General features: G+C 34.7%; 1 protein-coding gene across 1 annotated transcript; it reads left to right on the top strand.

Annotated features, from left to right (window-relative positions):
• The first annotated feature begins 1,096 nt into the window (after positions 1 to 1,096).
• Positions 1,097 to 14,146, top strand: LOC123879176. Its single transcript, XM_045926769.1, has 15 exons — positions 1,097 to 1,215; positions 3,228 to 3,356; positions 3,515 to 3,614; positions 4,017 to 4,194; positions 4,794 to 4,920; positions 5,707 to 5,801; positions 6,296 to 6,476; positions 7,482 to 7,586; positions 9,703 to 9,837; positions 10,038 to 10,137; positions 11,149 to 11,326; positions 11,412 to 11,538; positions 11,836 to 11,930; positions 12,628 to 12,808; positions 14,037 to 14,146. The coding sequence occupies exons 1-15, from the start codon at positions 1,128 to 1,130 to the stop codon at positions 14,144 to 14,146; spliced, it is 1,929 nt and encodes a 642-aa protein (XP_045782725.1). The 5' UTR covers positions 1,097 to 1,127.
• Positions 14,147 to 15,616: the final 1,470 nt, after the last annotated feature.

Here is a 15,616-nt window from a genome sequence, read left to right as displayed (position 1 = left end):
TGTCCTATTCATTTATTTTACCTATTCTTACGAAAATCTGACAAACTACAGACACAGATATTAGTTTCTGGAATGTGTCTACAAAGTTTCATTGAGTGCGATTGGATACTTAAATAAGAACTAAATTACGTTTGTATGGAGTGAGTGACAGAGACCGTCATTAACATATAAGAACTAGATAGGTTTTAAATTAAAAATTCACTATAATTTAAATGAATATGAAAAATTCGTCTCCTACGACACTGGTAAGCCACCTTCGGATCTTGCGGCTGCTAGCGATTTCACTTAGCAATTGAATTCTTATCTTCAGAGTAGAAAATAAAAATCCTCATAGTAGGTATGTACTTTTATATTATGCATAATGCACTGTGCAATTTTTGGTTTATCGGCTTATTTTTATCTTATTACGTGGAATAATGAATTATACATAAGACTGTATAATGATAACTTGAACAAATACCTACTTTCAGAAAATATCAGATAGATATTTTAATTATATTTTAGTACCCATCTCAAATACAGGCACTTATTTATTATCAAATAAAGATAAATGCATATAAACTGGCCAAGTGCTAGTGAAACTCGAACACCAAGGATTCTGTAGTTTGGATTCTCTCCAAGCTACAGAACCCTTGGTGGTCGTCATAAGTAGTTATTTGGTTGAAAATCTACCGCCCCAAAAGCATATTCCCTTTATTTGGGACCGCAAAACTTAGTTTGTTTGTAAAGATTCATTGCTGTTTTTTTTGTGTGTGTGCCTACTGTTAGTTACTGTTAACGACTTTTCCTGTAAATTTTAATTAGACTATTAGGAATCTAATTAAGTTATAATTCAATTATAACTTAATTAGATTCATAATTCAATATTCAGTTTCTGCGTTCTACACCAAATACCAAATTTACAGGTTTGTAACTCATTTCGTTTATCTATGAGCTAGAGACTCATGACATGTGGACAGACAGGCAGACGAACAGACAGATAGACAGCAGGATGACATGAATAAGATTCCGTTTTACCCTCTGGGTACGGAACTCTAAAATTTTCCTTCTTATATATATTAACAATTATCTTTGCAAGTAGTCTTCTCTTGTAGCGAAAAACTTTGCAGAACAGTTAAGTGTTCGTCATGGATAAAATAAAAATAAAAGATTTTCCTTACGAGGTTGAAATAGTGGATCCTCAGGAAAACCAAGAACTGATGGAATATTCTAAAGGTAAAGATGCTTAATCTTTATTAATGGAGACTTAATTTGTTCAAATTAATTTAAAGTTTAAGTTACTACTTTAAATTAATTTGTTTTAAATTTATCTAAAGTAGTAGGTAAGTACTTAGTTGTTGCAAAGACTTAAATTAGCATGAAATCGTGTTTGTCTAGACCACTATTTTGTTTTAATTAAAAAACTAACTTCCGAAACCACTAAAAAGTAAAAAATATATTTTATTGTTTCACGTGTACCTACTCATACAAACTGTAAGGTTATTTTTAAAATATTGATTTGAGTTGTCAAAAATAATATAAAATTTTTAATTTACCTAATGCAGGTAGTTTGATAAAATCGATATTTGGCTCATTCGATGTCATACAATCTGTTGCTAGGAGGTCAACAAGATTGAACTTGCATAAATACGGGTGTTTCGAAGGTTTTAGTTTAGTCTCCTTCCGAGATTCGGGGCGATATCGCATATTTTCGGTTTTTGTATTGTGAACTGGATAATTAGATGTTGTGATAGCAATCACGCTCTAATTAAATTATTTATTTTGGCATTAGTTTTTTTTAGATTAAAACTCTCGGATAACCTCTACACATTGAACCTGATGTTTTTTGTGTTGGTTTGAGAGGACATTCCAATAATTCGATAAAAATATTTAAATAATACCTGCTTTTCTGAGTGACGCCAATAATTCAGAAGTGGGATGTGTCTCACGTTGTCTTAATTTCGCTTTGGTATCTTTTTGTAAACAACCCACATTTGATTAAAATTTTTATTGAGTTTGATTTGGTGATTAAAATTTTTAGTTTTTTTTTAAAGAATTTAGTCTTTTGTGAAGTGGAAAGTAACTTGCAGTAAGTAATTCAGATTTCGTGTACATCGAATGAGAGGTTAGTCGTTTGGATTTATTATTGATTTGATATTAAAACTGATAGTTCGGCAGTTCATGGATAGGTTTTAATGATTTGACGGAGGGCAGGATAGCCCATGATTTGGATTTGACTTAGGGCAGGGAAGCCCGCGACTGACATGACAAGATTGATTAGAAACACGAGGACGTGTTAAATTCAGGACGGCCGAACTGTAAGGTTATTTTTAAAATATTGATTTGAGTTGTCAAAAATAATATAAAATTATTAATTTACCTAATGCAGGTAGTTTGATAAAATCGATATTTGGCTCATTCGATGTCATACAATCTGTTGCTAGGAGGTCAACAAGATTGAACTTGCATAAATACGGGTGTTTCGAAGGTTTTAGTTTAGTCTCCTTCCGAGATTCGGGGCGATATCGCATATTTTCGGTTTTTGTATTGTGAACTGGATAATTAGATGTTGTGATAGCAATCACGCTCTAATTAAATTATTTATTTTGGCATTAGTTTTTTTTAGATTAAAACTCTCGGATAACCTCTACACATTGAACCTGATGTTTTTTGTGTTGGTTTGAGAGGACATTCCAATAATTCGATAAAAATATTTAAATAATACCTGCTTTTCTGAGTGACGCCAATAATATTTGTATGGTAAAGCCCGCCCGGCTTTACGCTACGTGAGCTTCACGCTTAGATTTCTAGTTTCTTTTATTATGCTCGATTGACTTAAGTTACATATGCATATAAATATCAGTTTGAATAGAATAAGTTAAAAAAAGTAAGGCTTTAACTTAGAAATCATGATCACAGTACAAAAAAAAGAACCTGTTTCGTGACAATCTAAAAAGAATAAGGTTACAAAAAATGTCGTGTAAACCTATACAAAGTCTCCGATAACCATGTAAGGATTGCCAGCGAAACATACATTAAAAAAAAGAACGGCCTTGTCGGTAGATCAATTTAGAAATTATAAGCTTCGACATTGCCTTCGCTGAGAATTGAACCCAGGACCTCGTTTAGTTTTTTATTCATATAATTATTTTAAATTAAAAAGAATTGCCTGCTTCCTAAAATCTAAGATAAATAGGTATTTTGATTTCTGCAAAATTCTTATTTTAACTTTTTATGTGTAGATTTCAATACAGACTTTATTCGCGTTGGTCCAAAAAAATACTTCATGTTTAAAGGATATTTGGCAGAAGCTGCAAATATTTACAACTTTCCTCTACGTTCTGACGATACTTTCGTGGTTACCTACCCAAAGTCAGGTAAGTTTTTTTAAAATATTTTATTAGTAATTCACACTTTTACAGAAGACAAAATTTTGCTTGAAAACAATCTCGAACCCAGTGTAGTAATATTTAAAAAAAGCATTCATTGAAAAATAAAATTCATACCACAAAATATACCTCTTGTTATTTTGCAGGAACAACTTTGGCTCAAGAACTAGTATGGTTGTTATGCAACAATTTAGATTACGAGAAAGCTCAATCAACAATCATCACTGAAAGATTTCCATTTCTAGAGTAAGTGTTTATCCTAAAAAAAGATTCCAACGAATAGGATAACGTAGGTAGGTCTACACCTTGTTCAGGAAAACGAGCTAATAGGGCAGTAGGTAAGAAACCGCACGCCATGTTTACAGTTTTACGATGTCGCGACCAAAATAATAGGTCTCTCGAGAGGTGCGGACGTCGTCTATTTAGGGTTCCGAACCTAAAAAGGCAAAACGGCACCCTTATAGGATCACTTTGTTGTCTGTCCGTCGCCGTGTCTGTCAAGAAAACCTATAGAGTACTTCCCGTTGTCTTTGCGTAACGCTGCGAATTGATGTAACATGTATTATTCAATTTTAGTGAAATCCTGTTTTATTGCAGAACTAATACCCACTATGAAACTGACAAGTTGTATTGCTATTTTGTTTGCAGAATATCGACAATGTTTAATGTAGAAAAAACCCCACTAACCGATAGTCAGAAAGAAAAACTGAGGAAATCTCAATTACCTTTAACAGTTGAGGACTTGAAAGAAATACCTTCACCAAGATTTGTCAAAAGCCATCTACCGCTTTCACTACTACCACCAACGTTACTGGACACTACAAAGGTCAAACAAACTTCAATAAAAATTGTATCATGTGACTAGAATTTTTGGTTTAGATACTTGTGATAAGTATCATATAAATTAAAAGACACTGGTTAGATATATGCACTGCTTAGATATGTATAATATACTTAACTAGAGGATGCCCGTGGCTTCGCCGGCGTAGACTTTTTAAATCCCGTAGGAACTCTTTGATTTTCCGGGATAAAAAGTAGCCTTGTCCTTCCCGGGATGTATCCCAAGTCTGTACCAAATTTCATTAAAATCGGTTCAGCAGTTGTCCGTGAAAACTTAGCAGACAGACAGACAGACACACTTTTGCATTTATAATATTAGTATGGATAGTATGGATTAATGTTTTGTAGGTATGAAATTTTGATAGCAGAAATAGGAAAATATAGATTTCGGTACAGTATAGTCCAAACTCCACAGTAGCTTCTTTTATGACTTTATCAAGCTCTTTCAAATTGCTAAAGTGCATTTTTTTAAAGACGGTACTAGTTACATCACTTATAACGCTATTGTATATGATATTTTGATGATACATTGGTATTTCATGCAAAATTTCGTCTTATTTTAGCGTACTTTGTATTTTTTGCCAGGTGGTATATATAGCACGAGATCCAAGAGACGTCGTCATTTCCTTTTATAAATTTCATATATTTTTGAGGATGCTGTCGCCTGATAAAGAGTTTAAGATCTATTGGAATTATTTCATTTCTAATAATAGTAAGTTTTTTTGACATGACAACGTGTTATATTTCGATAGAGCCGGCTGCACGCACGAAAAAACATGACTCATGCGGCGTTACCTCGCTCTGAGGCGTTCCATGTAAGGATTGAAGTGCAAGCGAGAGCGCGGAACGAGCGACAAAGAAGCACAATCGGCCTTTGTTGTCACGTTCAACTATCGTCAGTAAACCGACTTTACAGACAACCAATTTTTTTTCAAAGATTATAAATGAGGGCACAATATCAGAAAGATGAGGATTAAGATTGAAAAATGAATAAACTAAAAGTAAGCTTGGAATAATGATCAACCGGATACGTCAGGATTACACACTTCAAATTATCTACGTATTAACCGAGCCTTCGTGGGCGCACTAAGGACACTAAGCACAACATGGATTATACCCTAGTGAAGGAAGACACAGAAACAATGAATTTATTACTATTTATTTAAAAATAAATAATAAAAATAATTTGTGTAGGTATTGCTACGCGATGTAACAAATAGAATTTGAGTCTAACGCAACGCGATGTAACAGATAGGATGATTCTAAATAGTTTAATACATTTTTTAAAGAAAACTCGAATTTGGGTTGCGGTGATAAAATAGCTGACGCCGCCGCTCGTGTCTTAGCTGCATGGTAGAGTCAGCGCTACACATAAAGCTATGAGAATTCCCTCAACAACGATTACTGCATCATAGTCATTATCTATGACTGCATCTTGTTATGTCGTGTTCTAAGGTCGTGCCAAACTAACATATTAATTTTGTTTTCTTAATTACAGTTGTGTGGACTCCGTATTTTGAACATGTTCTAGAAGCTTGGGAGAAGCGATACCACCCAAACATGTTATTTTTATTCTATGATGATATGATTAAGGTCGGTAGAAATATGCATTACATGCACAAAATCTCATGTTAAATAAAAACCGGCCATGTGCATGTAAGACAGTTTCCCTGTATCTCTTATGGTTTTGGCATCGTACATCGATGCGTTTTGGATTTCCCCATACTGTCCCAGTTAAAAAATACACTGTATTTAAAATGATATTAAAAAATCTGCTTTAAGAAAATTAAAGCCTGAATGTAGAAATTAATATAGGCCTACGTATAAAAAGCCAACCTAACTAAAGCGTCCTTATATAAACCAGGTATTCATTTCATTATACATATAAACTAGATAAGTACATAGGCCACATTTTTAGTAGGTATCTTTCTTATTACTTTTTCTCTTCTTTTTGTTTTTTCCCTAAACTTTATATATTTGCATTGTTGTGTTGCATAGACAAATATCATAATTTAATATAAGTACTTTCTTATAAGATGTCCATAGAATACAAGATTTCTTAAAGTAGGTATTCCCAATTTCTTTAGGATTTGGCGGGAACTATACGACGTGTGGCGAATTTTTATGACAAAGCACTATCCGTAGAACAAATAAACAAACTGGTTGACCACCTTGATATTGATAACTTTAAAAAAAACAAATCAATTAACATGGAGGACATGAAGGAACTTGGCATATGTACGAGCGACGGAGCTTTTATACGAAAAGGTGAAACTTATGAAAGAAATGAATATATATTTATCTATCATCAATCGATTTTCTTTATTGGTCTGTACATATGAACCTAGAATGAGTGATACTTATAATACCTACGTATATTTATTTTCAATGTAGGTAATCTAGCATAAAATTGTAAATAATACATATTTATAAAATACTAGGTGGCGCTAGTAGTAGGTAGGTACCTAATACCTATCCTCAATCGTGCTTGATTTTCACATCTTTTAAGAGTAGGTATGAAATATAGTGCTCATAGTAGGTAGGTATATTTGAACGTAAGCCTTCAAAACTGCGAATGTTTAACATATTTTTAGTTCAATCGATAGTTAGTCATTCAAACACGCGATTGGGTATAATACAATACATTAACATGACCAAAAATTCAGTCAAAGCGAATAAGACTAGACGACCATTGCTGGACCTACTTCCACGCACTCAGGTCTTGGGTGGGTCCCATGGATCCAGCGACCCAACTCCCTGCGACTCGTTTGACGTCGTCTGTCTAGTGGAGAGTTCTGCCAACACGTTGCTTTCCGGTGCGAGATCGCCATTCAGGCACCTTGAGAACCCAACGTATATCGATTCATCACACTATTATTACATATTGTATCATCATTACCCAATCTCCGGCTTACTACTGAGGACGAGTCTTCTCTCAAAGTGAGAAGAGTATGGCCATACCACGCTGATCCAGTGTGGATTGGTATATACTTCACAAACCTTTGGAACATTATGGAGAAGTCTGAGGCATGGTTTCCTCACGATGTATTGCTTCAATACATATTTAATTGCTTAAAACGCACATAACTCCGAAAATTCAGTCTCGGGTTCAAAACCCCGACCTCCGGAATAGCAGACCGACGTCTTTACCACTAGTATTTCACGGCTTCTACTATTATATTGTATTAATAATAGTAGGTAACTTAAAATTGCATACCTAAAACATTTTCGACAGCGATATTTTTGAAAAACTTATTGTAAAAATTGTTCCAGGTAAGTCAGGCGGGTGGCGAGATCACTTCGATGCGGAGATGACGGCTCAGGCGGACGAGTGGATCGCGGAACATCTGCGTGACACCGACTTCCGTTTCTCATATTGTTAATTTTAATATGTTAAAATATAAGTAACAATTGTATTATTATTAATAACAGATATAAAATAAATCTTCTATTTATTTATTTTACTTATTTTTCGTTAAAATCCAAACACGTGACAAAGTGTCACGGATCCGTGCCGTGAAAAACAGGCGGAAAGACACTTTCACATTTTTATTATGCTCACTAGATGATGCCCGCAGCTTCGCCCGCGTGAATTTAGGTTTCTAAAAATCCCGTGGGTACTTTTGATTTCCCAGGACAACATTAGCCCCTCCGTAATAGCCCGTCCCTGGGATCCAACTTGTTTCTGTACCACGTAAAAACATTTAAACGGATGATTCTTTAAAAATTACGAGGGATCACCAGGATTTAGGAATGCAATCCCTTACAGCATCAGGGTTGAGGAGTTGGGTCCTCGAGGTCAACGACAAAGTGTTTACTGGATATAAGTACTTAGATAACTTCAATATCAATTTATAACCGACGATAGTTTTTAAATCCCTTCCACTTGGGTGGTCAGGTCCCCTGCAGCATCAGGATTGAGGAGTTGGAATCCAATTTTTTTTATAGAACAATGAATTTAAAAAAATTACGCAAATCGGTTCAGAAATCTAGGAGATTTCGGTACACATAGGTAGAATTGAAAGTCTCTAAAAAAGTTTAACAGGTTTTTTCGTAATAAGTATTTCAAGAAATAGCCAGTAAGTGGTCACTTTAAATTAATTTAAGTTATATAGAAAAAATACAAAATTTAGTCAAAATTAAAAAAATCAACAATAAAGAATAATAATAATCAAATATAATATTAAGATGAAGTCAGAAGAATATATCTATCTATTTACAATAAAACGCCCGAGATATTATAATTAAAGGTTGACATATTTTGCTAGCGATAACGGAAAATCCTTGAGAATTTTCATATTTCCTAAATATTAAGATGACTTGGCATTACTGTTGTTTTCTTTAAATTCGTATCATTATAAGTAGTTAGCAAATAGTTCTGCCGAAATACAAAATTTAATTTTTTATCTTCGTGCCTAATTCCGGAAAATTTAAATACAATATAGATATCTTTAGGCAAATATTTTTGAATACTACTTGCAGACAAATAAAGATTAAAAAACCGGCCAAGGGCGAGTCAGGCTCGCGCACTGAGGGTTCCGTACTCGGGTAATTTTCCGACATTTTGTACGATAAATCAAAAACTTTCATGCATAAAAATAAATAAAAATCTGTTTTAGAATATACAGGTAAAGCCCTTTCGTATGATACCCCATTTGGTATAGTTATCCTAATTTTAAGTTTCGGAAAAAAGTGGCTGTGACATATTACGGCAGATAGACAGATATGACGAATATATAAGGGTTCTGTTTTTTGCCATTTGCCTACGGAACCCTAAAAAACGGGATATGATTACTTAAAGGCACATATAAATTGTTTCGGAGGCACACTTTCAGAACTTCTTTATCACAAGCTGTGTGTAATAACTAATAATAATATAAATAAAAAAACAAGTAGTAATAATAAATACTTCAAATAAATCTAAATTAAAGTAGTTACGTTACATGATGGATTATAAGCCTAGTAAAGATTTCCCTTACGAGGTTGAATTGCTTAATTCTGAGGATAATCTAGAGTTCAAGGATTATTTATATGGTAATTTTTATAATAATAATTAATTTAATCACATTTCAGTGATAAGTCGAAAAATTACCCAGTTTAACGTTTCAATTTGTGATTTCGAAATATCTTTCTTAAGGTCATAATATCTTACGGTTATTTGCGCATTAGCAAAACCTGCGTTTTTAATTGGAATTTCACAAACAGATAGATTTTCAAGAATGTATGTGTTTGATGCAGAAATAATTAATATTTTTATTCCAGAATCTTTTCCCAGTTTCACGAGAAATCAGTTGTTCAGTATTCATCAGTAGTCGTAAGTCCTAGACATTACTAGACTAGCGCTTGGCTGCACTCAGTCCTGCGGGTACGTGATGATGCAGCCTAAGTGGAGCACGCTTGTCTAGAAGTTGCATATTCACTCTTGAATGGAGTAATATTATAAATTATTATGAATAGATAATAGTTATTAATAAAAGATTGCTTTTTTGTGTAGGTGATAAGCTATATTTTGTCCGGGTTGGCCCAAAACAATACATTTTCCAGGCCGGAATCATGTCAGTACTTCCAAGCATTTACAACTTACCGCTGAGGTCTGACGACACTTTCGTCGTTACTTACCCAAAAGCAGGTAACTTTTCGGTATTACGAATAGCTAAATATTTTTTGATGCATTTATGGTGCAAAGTCAGTGAATATCTACATAATATTACTTACTTAGGTATACCTATTTTCATATTGGAATGTATCTACTAGCTAAAATGTAAGAGTAAAGAGAGGCTAGGACGCTCCGCCTATTGGCAACATAACTAAAAGACCTATTATTTGCAGGAACCACTCTTACTCAAGAGTTAGTGTGGTTGGTATGCAATAATTTAGATTACCAGAAAGCTAAATCCTCACTGCTCAATGAAAGATTCCCATACTTAGAGTAAGTTTTTATACTTATTATATTTTTTTAATCTGGTCTATTACTGTTGTGAATAGCAATATGTAAATTAAAGCGTAGCTCGAAATACATTCGATAGCAAATAAACCGGGCCACCCGCTACTCTGACTCGATTTTCTCAAAAAGAACCTACAACTTCCAAAGTTATAACTACAGAACGATTCAAAGAACTTGTAAAAGTCTAATTGAATAAAAATGTTTTGTTTTTTTTTTAATTTTTTGATTTTTTTACAAAAAGTGCGTTTCATGATGAATTAAATGAATGGAATTCATTGGGATTATCAATTTGTTAAGCGGTTATTAAGAATTTTACAAAGAAGAGTCGTTCTCCAGTGTTAATCGTTAGTAATGATAAACTACTATCACTATCACACTCTATTTAGCTATAGTCTAGTCACTATTTAGCTGAAGGAAAGAAGCATTTCCCTTCATTCTATAAAGTTGCCAGAATTGTGACAGTACCGTTGCCAGTTCAGAGACTATACAGTTCACATAGCATAACACAGTTCATAGGCTGAAGCCTGTTAGGAATTAAACTACGGGATGAAGCTATTTCAAGTCCGTGGGCTGAAGCGATGCAATACAGCCGCTCGTCAATCGCCACTCTGATCTAGGTTGACGATACGCGATTCAGAGATATTTACATTATATTGTGCTTGTTTTCTCAGTATTTTCTTTTCTCTGCATCAGAGGGAACGCGCCTATGCGCCTATGCGTAGTTGTATAACTTGGGTCTTTACTTAAATTCATCTTTCCTACTAAAATATTTTTTATCAGTTAAGATATAAGTTGTGTACTTAAAACATACGGTCTATAAAAAATAAATAAAAAAATCTAAACATTATCATAATATACGTTAAAACAAAAAAAGTATGTACCTAATATCCATTGTTTGGAAGCGCCACCGTGGTAATATCAACATCAAAATATTATATCAAAACTATCATGAAACATAAAAAAATATTAAGAAATTAACCCTTACAATATTTCTAGATTGTCAGGAATACTTCGTGTATCTGAACTTTCTTACTCGGAAGATCAAGTAGACCTATTGAAGAAATCTGTAATACCGATGACCATTAAGGAATTAGAGGATATGCCTTCGCCAAGATTCATCAAGAGCCATCTGCCGCTGTCACTGTTACCACAGTCACTCTTAGATAAGACAAAGGTTTTACGACATTCTATAAAAAAATATTTTTATGTATTGTAAGACTTAATTTTATGAAGTGTCTCTATTATATTTTGTTCAATAGGTAGTATATGTGGCTCGCGACCCAAGAGACGTCGCTGTTTCTTACTATCATCATCACAAGTTGATGAAAATGTCAAAATATGATATGGAATTCAAGGAATTTTGGAAGTATTTTGTTTCAGATCTCGGTAAGGATAAAGTAGACATTATAATAAATAAATAATTATAATGGATAGATTATGTAATTTTTTAGGGTTCTGTACCTAAAAAGGAAATAAAGTTGGAATCTAAAACCCGGCTACGATCGTCATAATAAACGCTGAAATATTATAGTAAAATTATTTATTTTTCTATCTATTTTAATATTGTAATACATTATTATATTCATGAATTCAGAATTTTCTCCTCTTTCATTCTCTTTCTCAGAAAAAAATTTTGGAGACCCTTACTTTTTTTAATGTAACTTCCGTTTTTTGTTTTTTTAGTTTTATCTGGACCGTTTTGTGAACATGTGCTTGAAGCTTGGGAGAAGCGGAACCAACCGAACATGTTATTCTTATTTTATGAGGAAATCATAAAGGTACTTAAATTAAGATGGATCGATATTCCGAACAATGTTCCTGTAGGTCGATTCCGAAAAACTTGCACCAATCATTATTAAAGTCAGTACAGTTAACATTATTATAGAATTTATGGTAGAGTACAAGTGATGGAAAAAATTCGAAAACGTGAATTTGTGGTTACATCACAAAAAAGCGGTCAAGTGCGAGCCCGGCTCACATACGAAGGGTTCCGTACCATCGTACAAAACCATCGATGTACAAAACATTTTAACATTTTTATATGCAACACTGCAAAAATAATGACAACAGCGCCATCTACTCGTATATGTGATTTAGTAAATATCATATAGATGGCGCTTTAGTAATCGAATACATTTTAATTTTTTTTTTTGTGTAATGTAACCAGAAATTCACGGTTTTCGGATTTTTTCCTTTACTTGCTACTTACCTGCCTTTCATGATTCTAGTTTAACGGGAAGTACCCTACAGGCTTTCTTGACAGACACGACACACGGATAGACGGACAGACGTACAGACGGACAGACCGACAGACAACAAAGTTATCCTATAAGGGTTCTGTTTTTCCATTTGAGGTACGGAACCCTGAAAAGTGTTTATTTCTTGTACAATGGTACACATAGGTGTGCGAGTCCGACTCGAACTTGACTGGTTTTTAGTGATTGATATCAAAAGATTGATTTTCTATTTCTTTAGGACTTACCTGGAGCTATAAAACGTGTCGCGGATTTTTATGGCAAAACACTTTCAGACGAACAAGTTAACAAGCTTGCACAGCATCTTGATTTCGATAACTTTAAGAAGAACAAATCTGTAAACATGGAGACGTTGCAGCAGGTTGGCGTGTACACGAGCGACGGAGCTTTTATACGAAAAGGTAAGAATGTTTGTGATGACCTCCGTGGCATAGTGGCAAGTGCTGCGATCTTTTATCTGAGTGGCCTAGGTTCGATTCTCTGATGGCCTAGGTTCGATCCTCGTAATTTGGGATTCGAAAGTTTTTCTCTGTAAGTAGCATTCAATATTGCGAGTGGTTAAAATGTCACCTTCCTATTTGGGAAGTCGGGGGGTTTAATGATCGATCCCGATGCTCTTTAATTGCTTTTTAAATAATTTCGAATAATTCTTTGCGACTTGGTACTATTCAACACTAGCTTCTCCTTTCAGCAAAGGTTGCCTGGTAGAGATTGCTCTAAGCAATAAGGCCGCCTTTGCACACAATTGTTTTTTCTGGTTTCTTCCTTCTGTGTTGTTCGTTTACATGTTTTTTGTGTGCAATAAAGACTTCTATCTATATATCTACTTTTCGGAGGTTATGTGCGTTTTAGCAATGAATATCACTCGCTTTAACGGTGAAGGAAAAGATCGATAGAAGGTTGAAAGTTCTCCATAATGTTCTCAAAGGAGTGTAAAATCTGCCGATCCGCACTTGGCCAGCGTGGCGGACTATGGCTTAAAACCTAGTCATTCTCAGAGAAAACCGGTGCTCAGTAATGAGCCGGTGATGAGTTGAACATGATAATTCTTTATTACTGAGGGTCTAAAACCCTTGTATTAATCCACATACGGAGAAATTATTACGACGCAGAGATGACGGCCCAGGCGGACGAGTGGATCGCGAAGCATCTACGCGACAGTGACTTAACAGGGCTCTCTCCGTCACTCGTTTCCACTCGTTTCATACAATCGTAGTTCCAATTTCATTTGAATATTAAGCAACCAAAGTCCATGAAATTTTGCAGACATATTCTAGAAACTAATATCTGTGTCTGTGGTGTTTTAGATTTTTCTAAAAATATGTAGTTTTAAAATTACAGGGGCTCCAAGATTTGTATGAAAATTTTAAGACCGCGTAACTTTGAAACCGAATATTTTAACAGAAATCTGGAAAACCACAGACATAGATATTAGTTTCTAGAATATGTCTGCATTTCATGGACTTAGGTTGCTTAATATTCAAATGAAATTGGAACTACGATTGTATGAAACGAGTGGAAACGAGTGACGGAGAGAGCCCTCTTAAGTTTCCCTCATAATTTGGTCGCCTAGTAAAAACCAAGAAAGAGTCAGAACCGTCCTGTTTTAAGGTTCGGAAATTGTTACAGGCAAGTCAGGCGGATGGCGAGAGTATTTCGACGAAGAGATGACGGCTCAGGCGGACGAGTGGATCGCTAAATATCTACGTGACACTGACTTACGTTTCCCAAATTCCTAACATGTTAAGGCTATCCTTGCCAACGATCCCCCGTCGATTTCCTACGTATGATATTATTGTTCTTATCTCTATCTGCCCTGGTTCGTGCATTCTCGGTTCCTAGATCGGTACATTTGTGATAACCAAATTTCAAATTGCTGTGATTGGCTGAATTTACCATGTTCTTGCTGCGACAGTGAGTTTGAGCCACTAGCGGAACAATGTTAGCCGGTCAGAAATGATTGCAATTAGTCAACCTGTTTGACGTCCGTGTTCTGTTTTCGATTACAAAAAAGAAAAAATTGTTGTTGCAATCATCAATTTTAGCAAATAGTGAAAGAGAGTCGGCCAATCAGAGGTCACAACTACCGTCACACTTTCTGTCACACTATGGCAGTAGGCATGCCGAGTAATGAAAACAATTTTTCATTCTGTCTAGGTCGAAGTAGGGTTGCCACCTGGCTCTTTTTGATTTACAGGCTAACACCATCAAAAATACGGGGTTTAGATTTGAAGAAATTTGAAAATTTGAAGTATTTGAAGAAATAGGCGGTGGTTCTCTCTGAAATGCATGGAAAGCCTATTTAGATATTTCAGTTTATTTGTAAGTTTTGTATTTTTTCTCTGTATGTTGCCGTGTCTTGATTGGTGAACTGTGTTTGCAATGTGGTTTTAAATAAAAGATTTATTTATTTAAATAGCTTTTAAAAACTCTTAGTGTTGTAAAGCAAAATGTTATACATTTCATGCATACAATCTTCTCATTTCAACTTAAAATTACATTTAATTTGTAATTCCACCTTCACAGTATCAATACTATGGCCGTAGCCAGGAATCGATTGCGGGAGAGGTTTTATTAGGGCCGGAACTGAATCCTGTCATGAGGAAAAAAACATTCGCTCAACTTTATGGGCTAATTACCTGGTTAGTGGAATTTCGCCTTTCAATTTGACAGTGAGATAAAATACAACAATAAAAAAGCGCGAGCGCAGTGAGCGTAAGTGTTTTTGGTTCAATACAGAAAAAATTAAAGTGAAAGGGAAACGAGTTTAGCCATAGCAAGATTTTATTTTTAAAGCTTCCTATCCATACTAATATTACGAATACGACAGTATATCTATTTGCCTATCTATTTGTTACCCTTTCACGGCCCATCTTCTTTACCAAAATTTTGGTACTTACTATTCAGAGGTAACTTGCATCCCAGACATTTTTTTTAGGCGGCTTTTTAGCCCGGAACATCCCCCACGGAATTTTTAAAAATCTAAATTCATGCAAACGAAATTGCGGGGTTTACACCAAGTAATAGAAATTCAAAGCGCGAGTGAAGTGACCGCGAAATGTTTGATATATTTCCAAAAAAAAATTGGTAAGCAAATGCAAGAAATAGTGTAAGTATTATTTTAGGCTTAGGTTTTTGACGGCTTCCCAGGCGCAGTCGCCATTTCAAAATTTCTGGTCTGGTGGGAGGCTTCGGTCATGGCTAGTTAT

Source organism: Maniola jurtina, chromosome 3 (genome assembly GCF_905333055.1).
Source record: "Maniola jurtina chromosome 3, ilManJurt1.1, whole genome shotgun sequence".
NCBI lineage: Eukaryota > Metazoa > Arthropoda > Insecta > Lepidoptera > Nymphalidae > Maniola > Maniola jurtina.
Note: the sequence above shows the minus strand (reverse complement) of the source record. Positions and strands in the feature narration are given on the sequence as shown.